The 13,889-nt window shown below is 44.5% G+C and overlaps 1 protein-coding gene and 1 pseudogene across 1 annotated transcript; one reads left to right on the top strand and one right to left on the bottom strand.

The window, feature by feature from the left end:
* Positions 1-511: 511 nt before the first annotated feature.
* On the bottom strand, positions 512-5,323 carry LOC149354616 (uncharacterized). Its single transcript, XM_089576013.1, has 4 exons — positions 5,184-5,323; positions 3,016-3,199; positions 2,335-2,609; positions 512-631 (listed from the first exon to the last, which is right to left on the bottom strand). The coding sequence occupies exons 1-4, from the start codon at positions 5,283-5,285 to the stop codon at positions 512-514; spliced, it is 681 nt and encodes a 226-aa protein (XP_089432139.1). The 5' UTR covers positions 5,286-5,323.
* Positions 5,324-7,060: 1,737 nt separating this feature from the next.
* On the top strand, positions 7,061-11,071 carry LOC149354615 (uncharacterized; annotated as a pseudogene).
* The last annotated feature ends 2,818 nt before the right edge of the window (positions 11,072-13,889 follow it).

Below are 13,889 nucleotides of genomic sequence, written 5' to 3'. Positions count from 1 at the left end.
AAATGACGTTTCAGGAAAGCAAGGGTTTTGTTAGCTGATGATAGAATGTTAGTGACATGCGCATTCCAGCTTAGATCTTGGCTTAAGGTTACACCCAAGTATTTATAGGAGTTGGTTAATTGTACTGCGACGCCAGAGATTACCTAAGGGAATAAAAGGGCAGATATAACTATTACATGTAGAGGTGAAATTCGTTTCATGAGCGTCTAGTAAATTTTCGCAGCAGGACAAATGTTGCTCGATTTGGATGGTGACCTTTTTTTCTGTTTCTTTTTTTTTTCATTCTATAATCGGTGTTTCTTGAATAAAAATTTACAGATGCAATGAATGCTGGTGCCACGTCTTATTTATGCTGCTATAGCCAGTATAGACAAGTATCAACTTGCTAAACATTCAACACCGGTGAATGAATATATGTGCATGCTACCCCCACTGATGCAACAGCAAGCAGTTCTCAAAGTCACATTTCATAAGACATGAAATTTAGGTGCTTTCACCTTTCCACTGTCTGTCAGAGTACAAACACCCTGGACTGGTCGTGGTTCTGCGGCAGGCGGTCCAGCAGGCACTGCTGGAAGGTGTACTTCTGAAGACACCACAGATGCCTCACCTCCTTCCAAAGCCGGCATGTCTGCACGCAATACGGCACAACACAAGCTTGATATTTACCTAGTAGAGATTAAGCCACAATTCAGACTAGTGCAGTAGGAACAACATTTCATACAATTTACGCTGAAATCAATACCCTCAGCCTCGAAGCATATCAAATAAATAATTAGATTATTCTTTTGTTATGCAGACATGAAATATGGAATCAATTTTATCCATACTTATGGCAAGACAGCTAGACAGCTAGCTACCCCTTAGTACTTGCGTTTAATGGATAACAAAGAAAAGCAAAATGCAGTTATTTCTGGTGGTGAACTTTATCATCCTGCCTATGCCCAAACCAGGTTAAAAGCACTACCCACTGACCCCCAATTTAGTATTGGGCCAGCTACAGCCATCCTACAGCCCACAGATTTCCTAATCTCGTCTGCAATGTTTACCTTTTTTTAATCTATTTCATAAGTAGTAATGGACCATTCACCACCTGTCCTCCATACCATATACTACCGCACTACTCTCTTTCTGTCTCTTAATGTTACACGCACTGCGCTGTCATGAGGTTAATTTCAAGCCTTCTCAACATGGCTGCTGCCCGTACCGATGAATTTCCCATTAGCATCATGAATAGTGATTTAAAAACAACATTCTCGTATGCTTCCATTGGTTTCAATGACTGTTGGCTACCTTCCTATTTATGCTGTAACGAGCTCCTCATTTCTATACCCTTCCCTGTTCGTTCCGTCATTAGGTTATCCTTGCAGCTTGAAAAACGGGCTATAAACTTGCTGCGAACTGAAAAAAATCTGCCCAGTGGTAGGTTAAGGACTCCGAAACAATGTCACTGGCAATTACAGATAGTGGGCATGGTTTATTGGTTTACTGGGGTTTACTGGGGCCCAAGGCAACTCAGGCTATGAGAGACGTCGTAGTGAAGGGCTCCGGAAATTTCGACCACCTGGGGTTCTTTAACGTGCACTGACATCGCACAGTACACGGGCCTCTAGAATTTCGCCCCGATTAAAATTCGGCTGCCGCGGCCGGGATGGAACCTGCGTCTTTTGGGTCAGCAGCCGAGCGCAATAATCACTGAGCCACCGCGGCAGGGCACAGATAATAGACATGATTCCGGAGTGCTGCTGATGACTTTCCATACCTTCCTCAGCTGATAATCACGCATGAACTGGGGAGCGAGGCATAGGTCGTGGCTGTAGTGGTGGCACCTATGCCGCGAGACATACTATATTGGCCACATGTTGAATATTACGAGTGTTCAGAGCGACTGCGAACTTCTCCGCGTGCAGCAGCGGCGAGCAGCGACAGTTTCCCGAGTTGAAATCGACGCTGATGTAGTTGACAGAGCGCCTCTTGAAACCGACGCAAGACCTACGCGTTGGCGGTGTCACGAAGTGTGTATGTTGAGCTATTTGTGGTTGCTGCAAGTGTTCCTAATTCCTGCGAGGATCATCACGCACAGCGGCGAGCAAAAGCTGCTCACGGTGAACTTCTGTGCGTGCATGAGCTGCCTAGCACAGTGACTAGTATGGTTTGGTTTGGTTTATGGGGTTTAACGTCCCAAAGCGACTAAGGCCATGAGAGACGCCGTAGTGGAGGGCTCCGGAAATTTCGACCACCTGGGGTTCTTTAACGTGCACTGACATCGCACAGTACACGGGCCTCTAGAATTTCGCCCCGATTAAAATTCGGCTGCCGCGGCCGGGATGGAACCTGCGTCTTTTGGGTCAGCAGCCGAGCGCAATAATCACTGAGCCACCGCGGCAGGGCACAGATAATAGACATGATTCCGGAGTGCTGCTGATGACTTTCCATACCTTCCTCAGCTGATAAGCACGCATTGCGTACTTCAGATGACAGGAGCGTGGGCCCTTCCAGTGACAGGATGGGGTGGCACTGTTGTGGTAACGGTGTCACCGCCCTTGGAGGGGTGTCTTCAGCGGCATTCTCAACGAGTGCAATGCTAGCCACATTGCTCACTTCAGCAGCTGTTGACAAAAACGTTTGCTGTTTTAGACTTCCCGTTTAGCAAGTTCATTTTTTCTTGTTTCATCATACTTTCTCATCTTTTTGTTTTTGGTCTTTTTAGGTAATTTATCTAAGCTCCACTAAGAACATGAACATATGCAGCTAAAGTTCACATTTCCACTGTGATGCAGACGTTAGGATCATTAAAGCCATGGAGTTAGTGTAAAACTGCATTTCTACAACCAATGAGGAATGTAATAAACATGCAAAATTTTTAACACTTGCTTTCCCAAAAAAGAAGTCCTTTTTATAATGCACTTGTGTATTTTTAACACACTGGAGCTTACAAGAAAAAAGTAATAACTTACAGGCTGTAGCAAGCGGTATCCAGATTAAGAAGTAGGCATACTGCCATACAAGACTAACCTGGAGTTGAGAGGCATTTCAGAAGCTGCTCCTGCAGCTTCATGTTTAACTGCCACAGCTTCGAATTTTCTTTCTTCAGGGCTTCCAGCTCCTCTTTTAGCGCATTGCTTTCTCTGAGTGCCACAATGTCCTCATTGGCACTTCTTTTCGCAGCCATTCTCAACTTCTTCACCTTTTTTGTTGACTAGAATTAAAGCATAGGCATAACCAATATAAATGCAGCAAATGTGTATCATGCACAAGTCATCATGCACTTCGCATATAATCAGCATACTGGCATTTGTTTGACCATTGCAAGGAGATTCACCCACTTGCCACAAGTACATTAGGCGTTTCCGCATCCATAACACGGTACTGTTGGCCGCAAAAGTTTGCAGGATCTGTGATGCGTGGCGGGGCGAAGCAAAACAGCATTGCTCCGTGATCTGCCATAACAGAGCATAGTATCCAGACTCATGTGAACCTCAACACCACGCTCTGTGATGGCAGATGGCACAGCAATGCAGTTTTGCAGATCCTGCAAGCTTTTGCGCTTGACAGTTCATGCTCCTGATACATGTTAGGAATAATAGCAATGCCAGGAGTGCATATGACTGTATATATGACTGCATTAAGCCTAAAGAACCTGCAGCAAGTTCCTGTCCAGAGGTCTCCTTGAAAAGATTCAGCTGTGCTTCGATGTGACTGTGAAGCTGGCATTGTCACTGTCAAGTCATTCACGACTCTGAGCTAAAGCTGCTTCTTACTTGGTCGCTCTTTACAACAGCAACTTAAATGGTACATCAGAGCAAACAGCTATATCATACAATTCTTTGCATATTAATTTCCAAGTTTAGATGCATGAACTAAACAAATACCAGAAAAATGCACTACATCACTCATATAAGCACATATAAGCTTTTCCTACAACTGCATGCTCTGTTTACCATGGCTGTGATTATACATGCGCCCGCATGGCTGCTTGCTGCTTGCTCTAAGACTTGCACATGTTTCAATAATTCAACACTAGCCAACACTTCCATAAAATATACAAAAGGAGTAAACATATTCAGAATGACCAGGGAGATAGCAAAGGGCCCAGCAGTGGCATTAATGAAAATTGCTTATACATGGGTTGCACCGAAATCATAGCTGTTGCCATGTTTGAGATTAGATGCATACCAGAAACCTGCAAATTTTTCTAATCCATTTTTCATTACCTGCCCCAATCTGCCTTGCAGAAGCTCTCCATTAGACTCTGTATTGTGGCACCCGTGACATCGCATGAAACCCATGTATACATACTACCAACATGACAATTCCTGAACGGAACATGCAGTTTCCAACACGCACATTTTCTGGTGGCCCCTGCTGCTTCAGTTTTGCACGCTGTGCTTTATCTGCTAAGAACATGTCCATGTCTTCTTTGGACTCTGAAATAAATTTGTTGAAATAAATTTGAATGAACACTTGTTTCTCGTAGTAACGACCAGGCCACACAACACTCATGCTGATACATCTCAGTGCTCGCACTCGTATGCTTGTGTTTTCACCAAGTGTCCAGTGTCCACATAATTACACTCGCACGCTGCAGTGTTTTTCTCAAGCATCCACATAATTAATGTTCAGCCTGGTGATACTGATCAGCTAACATTTTTAAAAGCACGGAAAAGATGAGAAGACAACATGAGTGCAAGGAATGCAGCATATAAATAGCTGACATTGCTGTGCAGTGTATTTCATAATACTGCAACAACAGATAGGCAAATACTGCAAAGCTTTACAGTGTATGTAAACACAAAGAATTAAAAATAAAACAGGTCTAACCATTCTGCCGTCTCCCCGAAACCACGGCAAATTAATGGGCACGGGATGTCGGTACATCAAACATGCAGTACACTTGGAGCGCACAAGCGATAAAAAGAAAGTGAAAGAGGGCGAAAAATGTTCGAGAAACAACGCACACAACGTGTGGTTGGGCTAGTCGGTGCAGATTCGACAACATGAAAGAGAAAACAGCGCTGACACAGGACATGAAAGGGCACCCTTTGTTTTGAATCGTGTGCCCCGAGCAAACCCATGTGAGCAGAGAGGCGGCATATGCCTGCCGACATGTTTTGCAGCAATGGTTCATGGCACAGGGATAAAAAAAAAACTTTCATCAGGGTCTTCAGGACAGTTCTGCTTACCTGACATGTGGAGTACTTTGGCGTCGTAATACCCTCCACTGGTTCTTTCGTCGCCTTCACAAAATACGCTGTAAATTTCCCCGGCGCTAAAATCGTCCACATCGGCCGGGCGGAACCCTTTCACATGACGAGATTTCGCGATTTTCTTTACACTGTCTCCAAGAATTTCACGTAGACGTAATACTATAGTGCCTAGAATATATTCTAGGCACTATAATAATACTCCATTGATTTGTCCGGGCAGCCCCACTGGACATTAACGCTGCCAAAACAAACGACGGAGATCCACGCGCGAGCCTCCATGATGCGCCCACGTCGCCTAGGCTTGCTGGATAGCTCATTATTTAGGCTGCTAGGGGTGGCGCTGTAATCTCGTCAGATACGCAAAGAATTCCGTAAGACTTCTATCCGCGCACAAAACAGCATATTACGATAGGTTCGCTCTAATTCTTTCTGTGATCTTAGGTTAACAGGTACTGTAAGACATTATCATCACCATTTCCCTTCATTATCTGGAAATGTCTAGAAAGACAGAACAAGGTCTTCCTTGGACAGAAGCTTCACACGTTCCTGTCGGCCACCAACGCCCCGTATGTCCGCTTCACGATTTCGGGTGAAATCAAACCGCAAAATAAGCTATTTAATGTATTGGTCACTTATTCGGCGATTGCTTCTTTGCCGGCTGGTGTTTCGTGATGAAAATGGCGACAGGGCGGACTTTCGTCTCGGGCGCCCATTCTAGCTTGAAAAGCACTTTTTCGGTTGAATTTCTTCCTGGAGTGACATTCTCTCCCTGGCACTGGGAGAGTTCGAGATGGGGTGAACTGGAAGTGTAAATTTTTCAGAAAAAATTATGCCAGATGTACATGATTTCCAGTGAATCGCACTTTGCAGCTGGATATACATGCGATTATAGTTGGAATCGACCGGTTTCCAGGTGGATGGGCATGATTTCCAGATAAATAATCGCGCTGATAACGGAATCTCAATCCCAGGCAGCCCAAAGCGCCACGTCCAGCGCAAATATTGAAAATAGTGGTCGCAGAATGAACACGTCGACCATATTTATAGGCCGCTGTGTAGGGCACTGCAAAAAATTCACTGCCAGCTTCACACCATCGAGTAATTATAGCAGTATATAGGCTGCAATGAACCAGAATGTATCACATATAGTTCTTGCTGTCACATTCGAAGCTATAGAAATCTCATAAAAAGGAACTTCGCGCATTATGCAACTCAAAATGTGGTGGAAATAATCCAGTTAGACTGAGAAAAGCTTCTTTGGTAAAAAAAAAAAGCTTCGCGATCATTTTCTGCGAACAGCTAAGAATAATAAACCGTACGTATGACAAACCCAGAAACTCAGGCATGATTTAAGTATAAATATGGCGCTCTCTAACCCCCCCCCCCCCCCCCCGGCCAATAAAAAAAAATTACGTAGGAAGGCCATGCCGAACTCCACTTTTTCGGCGAAAAATATCCAAGTACCTATACGCATGTGAAATGAGCCCTCGCTCGTAAATTACAGGCCCCTCAAATGGTGTATCTTTCTGTGGTCGCTTAATTTTACTGCCCATGATATTTCTTCACTTTTACCAGTTAACAGCAACTGAAACAAAGATCTCAGTAAAGGAAGCCAAAATAAATGGTACAGGTCGCGGAAGCAAAAGGGATGGACATCTCTGATTACAATTAAAGGAAAGCCGCTGTGGTGGTTACAGTAGTATATGCATCTAATTGGGTGTGTAATGTCTTGATTGTAATGATGCGCAAGACATTGCTGTACATGGATTATTCCGTGGTGTTCTCTTACGAGCGCTAAATAATTATAATCAAATTTCTTTCTCGTGCTATTTCGGTTTCAACAGCCTATAGCGATGGCTGTGATGCCAAACAAGGCAAGAGCGGGGCCTAAAGCTGGTCCTTCATAGTGCAGATATCGCGCTTACTGATACTGATAACTGTTGCTATTCTGTGCATGTGCTGTTTGTGTCAGTTGTCTGCACTCTGCTTATGGTTCACAGGTCACGGGAGACATGAAAAAACTGCGATACGTTGATTAGTCGTTTTACTTCGCTACAATGCAGTCTGCTTCAAGAATCGGAATGACAACGAATGTAGAAGCAGAGATTATATTGTAGTTTTTTCATGTCTCGCGCTTCTTGACCTATAAGCCACTTTGACGGTACAGTCATCGTTCGGCTGTTAAAAACCGAAACCGAAACAGCATGACAAAACATTTTCCTGCTCACGGATCTACAGTATCTACCGCGAAGAAAGAAGAACTGTGAAAAACGGTCATTTACGCTTGTATTAATGAAAAAAAAAAGGTATTGTTGTGAGAGTTCAGTAGTGCAAAGCGGCGGCGTGATGGTTACGTGACTGTGGAGGCCGAGACCGCGCGCCAATAGCGCAGTCTATTTTTCCATGGTGCGCTCCTTCGTGCCTCGCCTTCGTTGAGTGCGTCTGTTAATCTGCGTCGCCTTTTTGGTACTCGGTTCGAAGGCTTTCTTTTACCAGCAGGCCGTGCACTTTATCGCAGCATGCCTCCTAAAAAACGGTAGCTTGCTTATTTTGAGCCCGGTGCGTCGTCAGCCAAAGTTCCGCGGCAAACCGTGTGGAGCCAGCGGCAAAGGGAACCGTCGAATGAAGTTTCACAGGTGAGCCGTTGCGCACGGCACGTTTCCAAATACGCCCGCTACCCCCCAATTTCTCCCCGTACTCCTTGGGCTGTACCTTGGGCTTCTACGAAAAAAAATAAAAAATCGATGAGCAGAGGCAAGTAAGCCTGTTTCTAGCGTGTCGTGGGGCCCAGCTTTTTCCGGTTACAAATTTCGGCAATTTGCACTGCCATGCACTGCCTTCTGCATAGCAAATGCCCTGTATTCGTGCATCGTTTATTCGCTAATCTATCTGTGCTGCGACATTGCGTATTGCACCGTAAGAACAGCGCGTGCTGTGTATGAACGCGTCCTGAGCGCAGAAAATGACAATTACGAAAGGTACGAGTGTTTTCTCGAGTGTATGCATGGCAGTCGGCTGTGTGCGCGAAATAGTTTAACGCGTTGCTCGTTATATATTTGTTTCTTTTTTGTTGCTGCATCACGAAGGCAACGAAGGCTGAGCTTGCACAGTTTAGCAAACGATTGATGTATTTGCCTCAAAGCGTGTAAAAGCTGCCAGTGGGCTAGCACATACATGCAACCGTGCGCGCAGCGCGTCTCAACACGTCCCACTGTGTACACATAGGAAGCATCCGACCGTTTACATTATTGTGGTTGTACTTCATGCGAGTACACGCTACGAAGCAGAACAGAGTCGACGTCTGGTTGGTCTTGCGATGATGCAATACAATCAGCGGTGTTGCAGTGGAAATAAATTAGTGTTAGAAGCGAATTAACACAGCGACTGCCGTGAAGCAAGCAAGCAGGGGGAGAAATTTGGAACCGAAAGTAGCTGTAGCAGACGACTTTTCCATGAGCCTCTGCGCTGACTCTGGAAACACACCTCACCCATTGAAAGGGGACAATCTATCCCCCTCCACAAGCCTGAAATTTTGCATAGGAAAACTTTGCTTATCCCAATTTTCCGAAGAAAAAAAAATCTCCAAGCAGTACACAGTTCAAGTGGTTTGCCCTCCCCCCCCCCTTACACACACACACACACACACACACACACTGATGCACTACCCTACTGCCCTTTGCCCCAGAATGAATCTGAATTTTCGTGTAAATGTTGAGGTGTTCAGAGGCAATTGTTGAATTCAAGCGAAGCCACATAGATATGTGCACGTAGACTTTCTGTGGTGACTATGTGTTTAGGTGCTTGGCAGTTGAGCCCGAAAATGCATGTTTGGTTTCTTGTGTGCCCTTTTGATAGTTTAATGTTAGCTGCCTGTGAACCAGGCAGATGCGGTATTATGAGAAAATGTATTATTTTATTTGCCTATGTTTCCTGCCCACTCAGTTGTGCTAATGCTTGTTCTATGCATGGGCTCATGCCGCTGTTGAGCAACTCTTTTTAAAAATATTAGCGTCTCTTGTTGTTGTCTGCCTTGTGTGACTGTTGTGAAATCATACTCAACGAAACTGGCAATGCTGAACTGTAAGGCGGCTTGTCGCACTTTCACTCTCGGTCCTACCTTTTAACACTTTCCCATATAAAATTTAAAGGAGTGTAGATACCAAATTTTGGTTGCCTATGTTTTCTTGTTTCTAATGGTGCGTTAGACATTGCTATACATGGAACACCATGAAGTATCTGGCTGCAGCTGCCAAATAATAATCAAATTTCATCTCTCACCTGATTCGGCTTCTGTTACAAAAGCAGCGTGATGGCTACGATGTCAGGTCAGTATAGGTCACATGAGGCATGAAGACAGCTGCAATATAATCGCTGCTGCTTCACTCATTGCGATTCTGCTGCTGTGGTGGCTCAGTTGTTATGGTTCTCGACTGTTGACTTGAAAAGCGGGGGTTAAGTCCCAGCAACTATGATCACATTTCAGTGGAGTTGAAATGCTAGAGTCTCATGTGTTGCGCGATGTCAGTACACATTGGAGAACCCCAGGTGTGGGTGAAATTATCCGGAGCCCTCCACTTTGGGATCCCTCATAGCCGGGGTCGCTTTAGGACGCCACAACTCCCATGAACCATGCACCAAACCCATTGCCATTCCAGCTCTTGCGGCAAGCTGTCTTTAGCATCACAGTGAATTAAAATTATGAAGCAGTGATTATGTTGCACTTTTTATTTGTGTCTCACGTGACTTATACTGACCTTTCACGTTGTAGCCATTACTTGACTGTTGAAGCTGAAACAGGTGAGATACGAAATTCGATTATAAACTATTTAGTGATTGTAGGTCAATGTCACATGGTGGTCCATGTATACTATCTCTTATGGATCATTATAAAGAAAAAAACATAAAACTGTGATGAAAATACTAAAATGTGAAGGGAATCGGAATGATGTTCATGTGGAATGATACCAACTCGGGGTATACATGAACAGGTTGCAGTCATTCACTTCGATACTGATGTTTTTTTCTTCTGTTGCTGATGTAGCCTTTTCAATGTTTTTTGTAGCAAGCTGAAGATGAGGTGCATGACAACGCCTCTACAAGTCATCCCAACTTGGATGATGAGCCTTCAACCCTGCATCTTGATGACAGCATTTCTGATGCACAACTGCCAAGGCTTGATGAGGACACCAATGGGCTTGACAACCATGTGCTAGAGGACCCCGATGAAGACTTGTCAGAATTTATCAGAGTGAACTCCGAGTCGAGACTTCCACACAGAACACTACCCACCTGCAGGCGATGCTGCTTGTATTAGCATTATTAACATTTGTTGTTGCTGCTGGCCTTCCTTGGACACAAGTGGACAGCTTGATGAAGCTGTTGAATGCATTTCTTGGCTAGAACGTCTTCCCATCGACAAAATATGGCTTTAGGAATTTATGGGATTTGCACAAATCAAGGATGGTGGAAGTCCATACATACTGCCCAACGTGTGAGTGCCTGACATCAAGCTGCGGCCTAGATTTCCAGCACTGCACTAATTCTCAGCCACAATGACTATGGCACAGCTGGTGAAAAAAAGGAAGCTTTTTCATAACTGTCGACCTCAAGCATCAGCTACAGTGTCTCTTAAAGAAGTTTGGGGATATAGTTGGCGCAAACCTCCAGAAACTGACAGCTGAAACTCATCAGGGAGCTTATAAGGATATCACAGATGGCCAACTGTACAGAAAGGTCCGCCGTGAAAGGAACATGAATTGGAGTGACCTGACTGTTACCGCTAACAGCGATGGATCGCCAGTATTTAAGTCGAGCAAAGGGTCAGTCTGGCCAATTCAAGTAGCGCTTAATGAGCTCCCTCTTCCCTATCGTTGGAGGAACATCCTCATCTGCGTCATTTGGTTTGCCAAAGGTCACCCACCTACTCGCCTCTACTTGAAGACATTTGTTGAGAAATTCCACACTATGGGCAGCTTCACGTGGTCATTTGCCAGCAAAGTTGTGCAGTCAACAGTGAATGTGTTGTGCTTTTGTGTTGACTCGCCAGCTCGCGCTTCACTGCTGAATGCTAAGCAATACAACGGATACTATGGCTGTTCTTGGTGCCTTCAAAAAGAAACGCTTGTTGATGGTAAGAATTGTTTCAGTCATATTACAAGCTTTGCCTCTTCTGCTTTCTGCACACTGTACAGCTCTAAGAACATAATTTTGTTGCTTAAATGCATTCACATGCAACAAGCGACATACTCGTATCCCATGTGGTTGGTATCAACTGTTACCAGGTATAAAAATACTGGTTCATATCAGTTTGAACAAGGTTGTGTTCTAATACAAAAACAACTTGGTGTTGCAGCAACTTGGCGATGGAGGGCCATGATGATGACGTGACAATCTGTGCTTCCCCATAAAAGCAGTGAAAGAAATTTCACTTGGGAAGGATTATCACCCATATGGGGGAGAGAGAGACTCGAAGATGGTATGGCAGAGAAAAGGATGGCAAAGTTGCTTGATTGTGACAGCTGTAACTCTGCTGCTTAGTCTTTTAAAGAAATTTTTCTATTCACATATTCCAGAGATGGAGCCTGACAAGTGCCAGGGTATAGCAGTTTTCGACCATAGGGATCACAGGTCTTCTAAAACTCCTCATAAGTATTCTGAAACAAAAGGCTGTTGTGGGGTGCTTAGTTTACTCTCTAGCAGGCATAATGACAAAGGAAGGACATTTTGCGCGTTGGTGAGCAGTCACATTTAGCTTTGTGTTTACTGTGAGAAATATGTGCAGATATGCACAGGGCACTTATTTCTAGCTACGAGGAGATTGGGTGCTGTTAATTATGTGAGCAAATGTCTGTGCTGTCTGTTTAAACTGTTGTGATAAGTTTATTGCCTGGTGATCCAAGACGTACGAGGTGTGAAGACTGGAATCACAGTTGTCACCTGTGGTGCACATGTATGGATTCAGAATGGAAAAAATTGTCACTTGGAAGTTCTATCTTACACAAGCACTCTTGTAAACATTTGTACCCCTTCCTGCAGAAGCTATGCACATTAAAGGTCAGGAAGGTTGACTTTGCAGGTCAGATTCCATAGTGATCCTAATAATCCAGAGCTTTTCATTAGCATCTCCCATAGCCTAGGTCTACCTCTTGGAAGTTGGGTTCTGCAGTGAAAAATAGGGCATGCAAGCTCCACATGTTGACCTATTGCCCATGTACATATTCTGAGTGTAACAGGAAAAGCCTAATTTTGTAAAATGGGCTTGTGCATTGATTAAAGGTAGATGTGGTACCATTGCATGTAGTTTAAGTTATTGTAGCATTTCATAACCATCACTTACATGTGCATTCGTACTCTCCTGTCTGTTCTTTAGCATGTATTTCTTTGTTTATTATGCATAGTACTATGAGAAATTTATCTGTCATTTCTTTTTTCAGGCACCCTGAAATATATCATGGAGGGGCGAGATATGGTCGAGCGATGCCATGACACTGTGTACAGTACAATGAAACTTGCAGCCAGGCGAGACCGTCCTGTGGATGGTATGAAGGGCTTGTCAGCCGTCGCAACCCTCAGCACATTGGACCTGTCGTGGGGCTTTCCACCGGACTACATGCACTGCGTACTGGAAGGTGTCACATCGCAGCAAATGGAACTTTGGCTGTGTTCACCAGGAAGTGCCAGGCACATTGGGAATCATGTGAGGGAGTTGAATGACCGCCTGTTGAAAATTCGGCCACCAATTTCACCAGATTGCCAAGACTGGTAACTGAGCGCTCGTTTTGGAAAGCTACAGAGTGGAGATATTGGCTTCTTTATTACAGTGCACCTTGCCTCTTCAATATGCTGCCGCAGAGATATTTGACGCATTTCTGCCTTCTTGCACAGAGTTTATTTTTACTCTTACAAGCAAGTGTTGAAGAGACAGATATTTTTTGTGCCGAAAGGCTTCTTGTGGAGTTTGTTGAGCAGATGCCAATTATCTATGGTGAACACACCCTGACATTCAATGTGCACCTGTGCACCTTGCAAAATCTGTGCGCATGACTGGGCCACTGTGGGCAACCTCTACCTTCCCATTTGAAGGAGGGAATGGTGACATTCTCAAGCTGGTTTCTGCAGCGAAAGGTGTTCCACATCAAATAGCAGAGCGCTTCATCATGCGAGAGGTGCAGAAGTCCCTGAAGCGTCTGGTACTACTGCCACCCTACCTGAACAAGCAGCAAAAGCTGATCTCGGGGAAGCAAGGCAATAAGCTCCAGTTAGGAGTATTAGGTTCGCCATTGCAACCTGGCAGTCTTGAATGCCATATTCTGGATTTGATCAGCCAGACCATTGGTGCTGTGCCCAGTATGAGTGAATACCTCAGAGCACGTATTAAAGGGTTCACTGTACATAGTGCCAATTACAACAGGACCGAGAAAACGTGCTCTGAATATATTCTAACAGATGATGGCAAGTTCTTGCGAGTGATCAAAATTTTTTAGTGGAAAACAGTATCTTCTTACTCTGCCAAGAACTAATTACCGAGGAAAGCTTTATGCCTTTCATGTTCACTGCTGAACACCCTCCGACTGATGTTGGGTTGTGCCTAATTTGTGAGCAGAAAGTTATTTCACCTTGTGTGCTTGTGGCACAGAGCGACCAGTCACATATTGTGAATGTGCCCAATCTCTATGAAAGTGA

This window comes from Amblyomma mixtum, chromosome 3, assembly GCF_055824585.1.
Source record: "Amblyomma mixtum isolate Tamu chromosome 3, ASM5582458v1, whole genome shotgun sequence".
Taxonomy (NCBI): Eukaryota; Metazoa; Arthropoda; class Arachnida; order Ixodida; family Ixodidae; genus Amblyomma; species Amblyomma mixtum.
This window is presented reverse-complemented; position numbering and strand designations above follow the sequence as displayed.

Excerpts from the sequence above, each read along its gene's own strand:
- LOC149354616 (XM_089576013.1), bottom strand. The coding sequence starts at position 5,285 with ATGTGGACGATTTTAGCGCCGGGGAAATTTACAGCGTATTTTGTGAAG. Across the intron at positions 3,200-5,183 it reads CAAAGTACTCCACATGTCAG|TCAACAAAAAAGGTGAAGAA; the intron begins GTAAGCAGAACT and ends CTTTAATTCTAG. Across the intron at positions 2,610-3,015 it reads GAAATGCCTCTCAACTCCAG|CTGCTGAAGTGAGCAATGTG; the intron begins GTTAGTCTTGTA and ends TTTTGTCAACAG.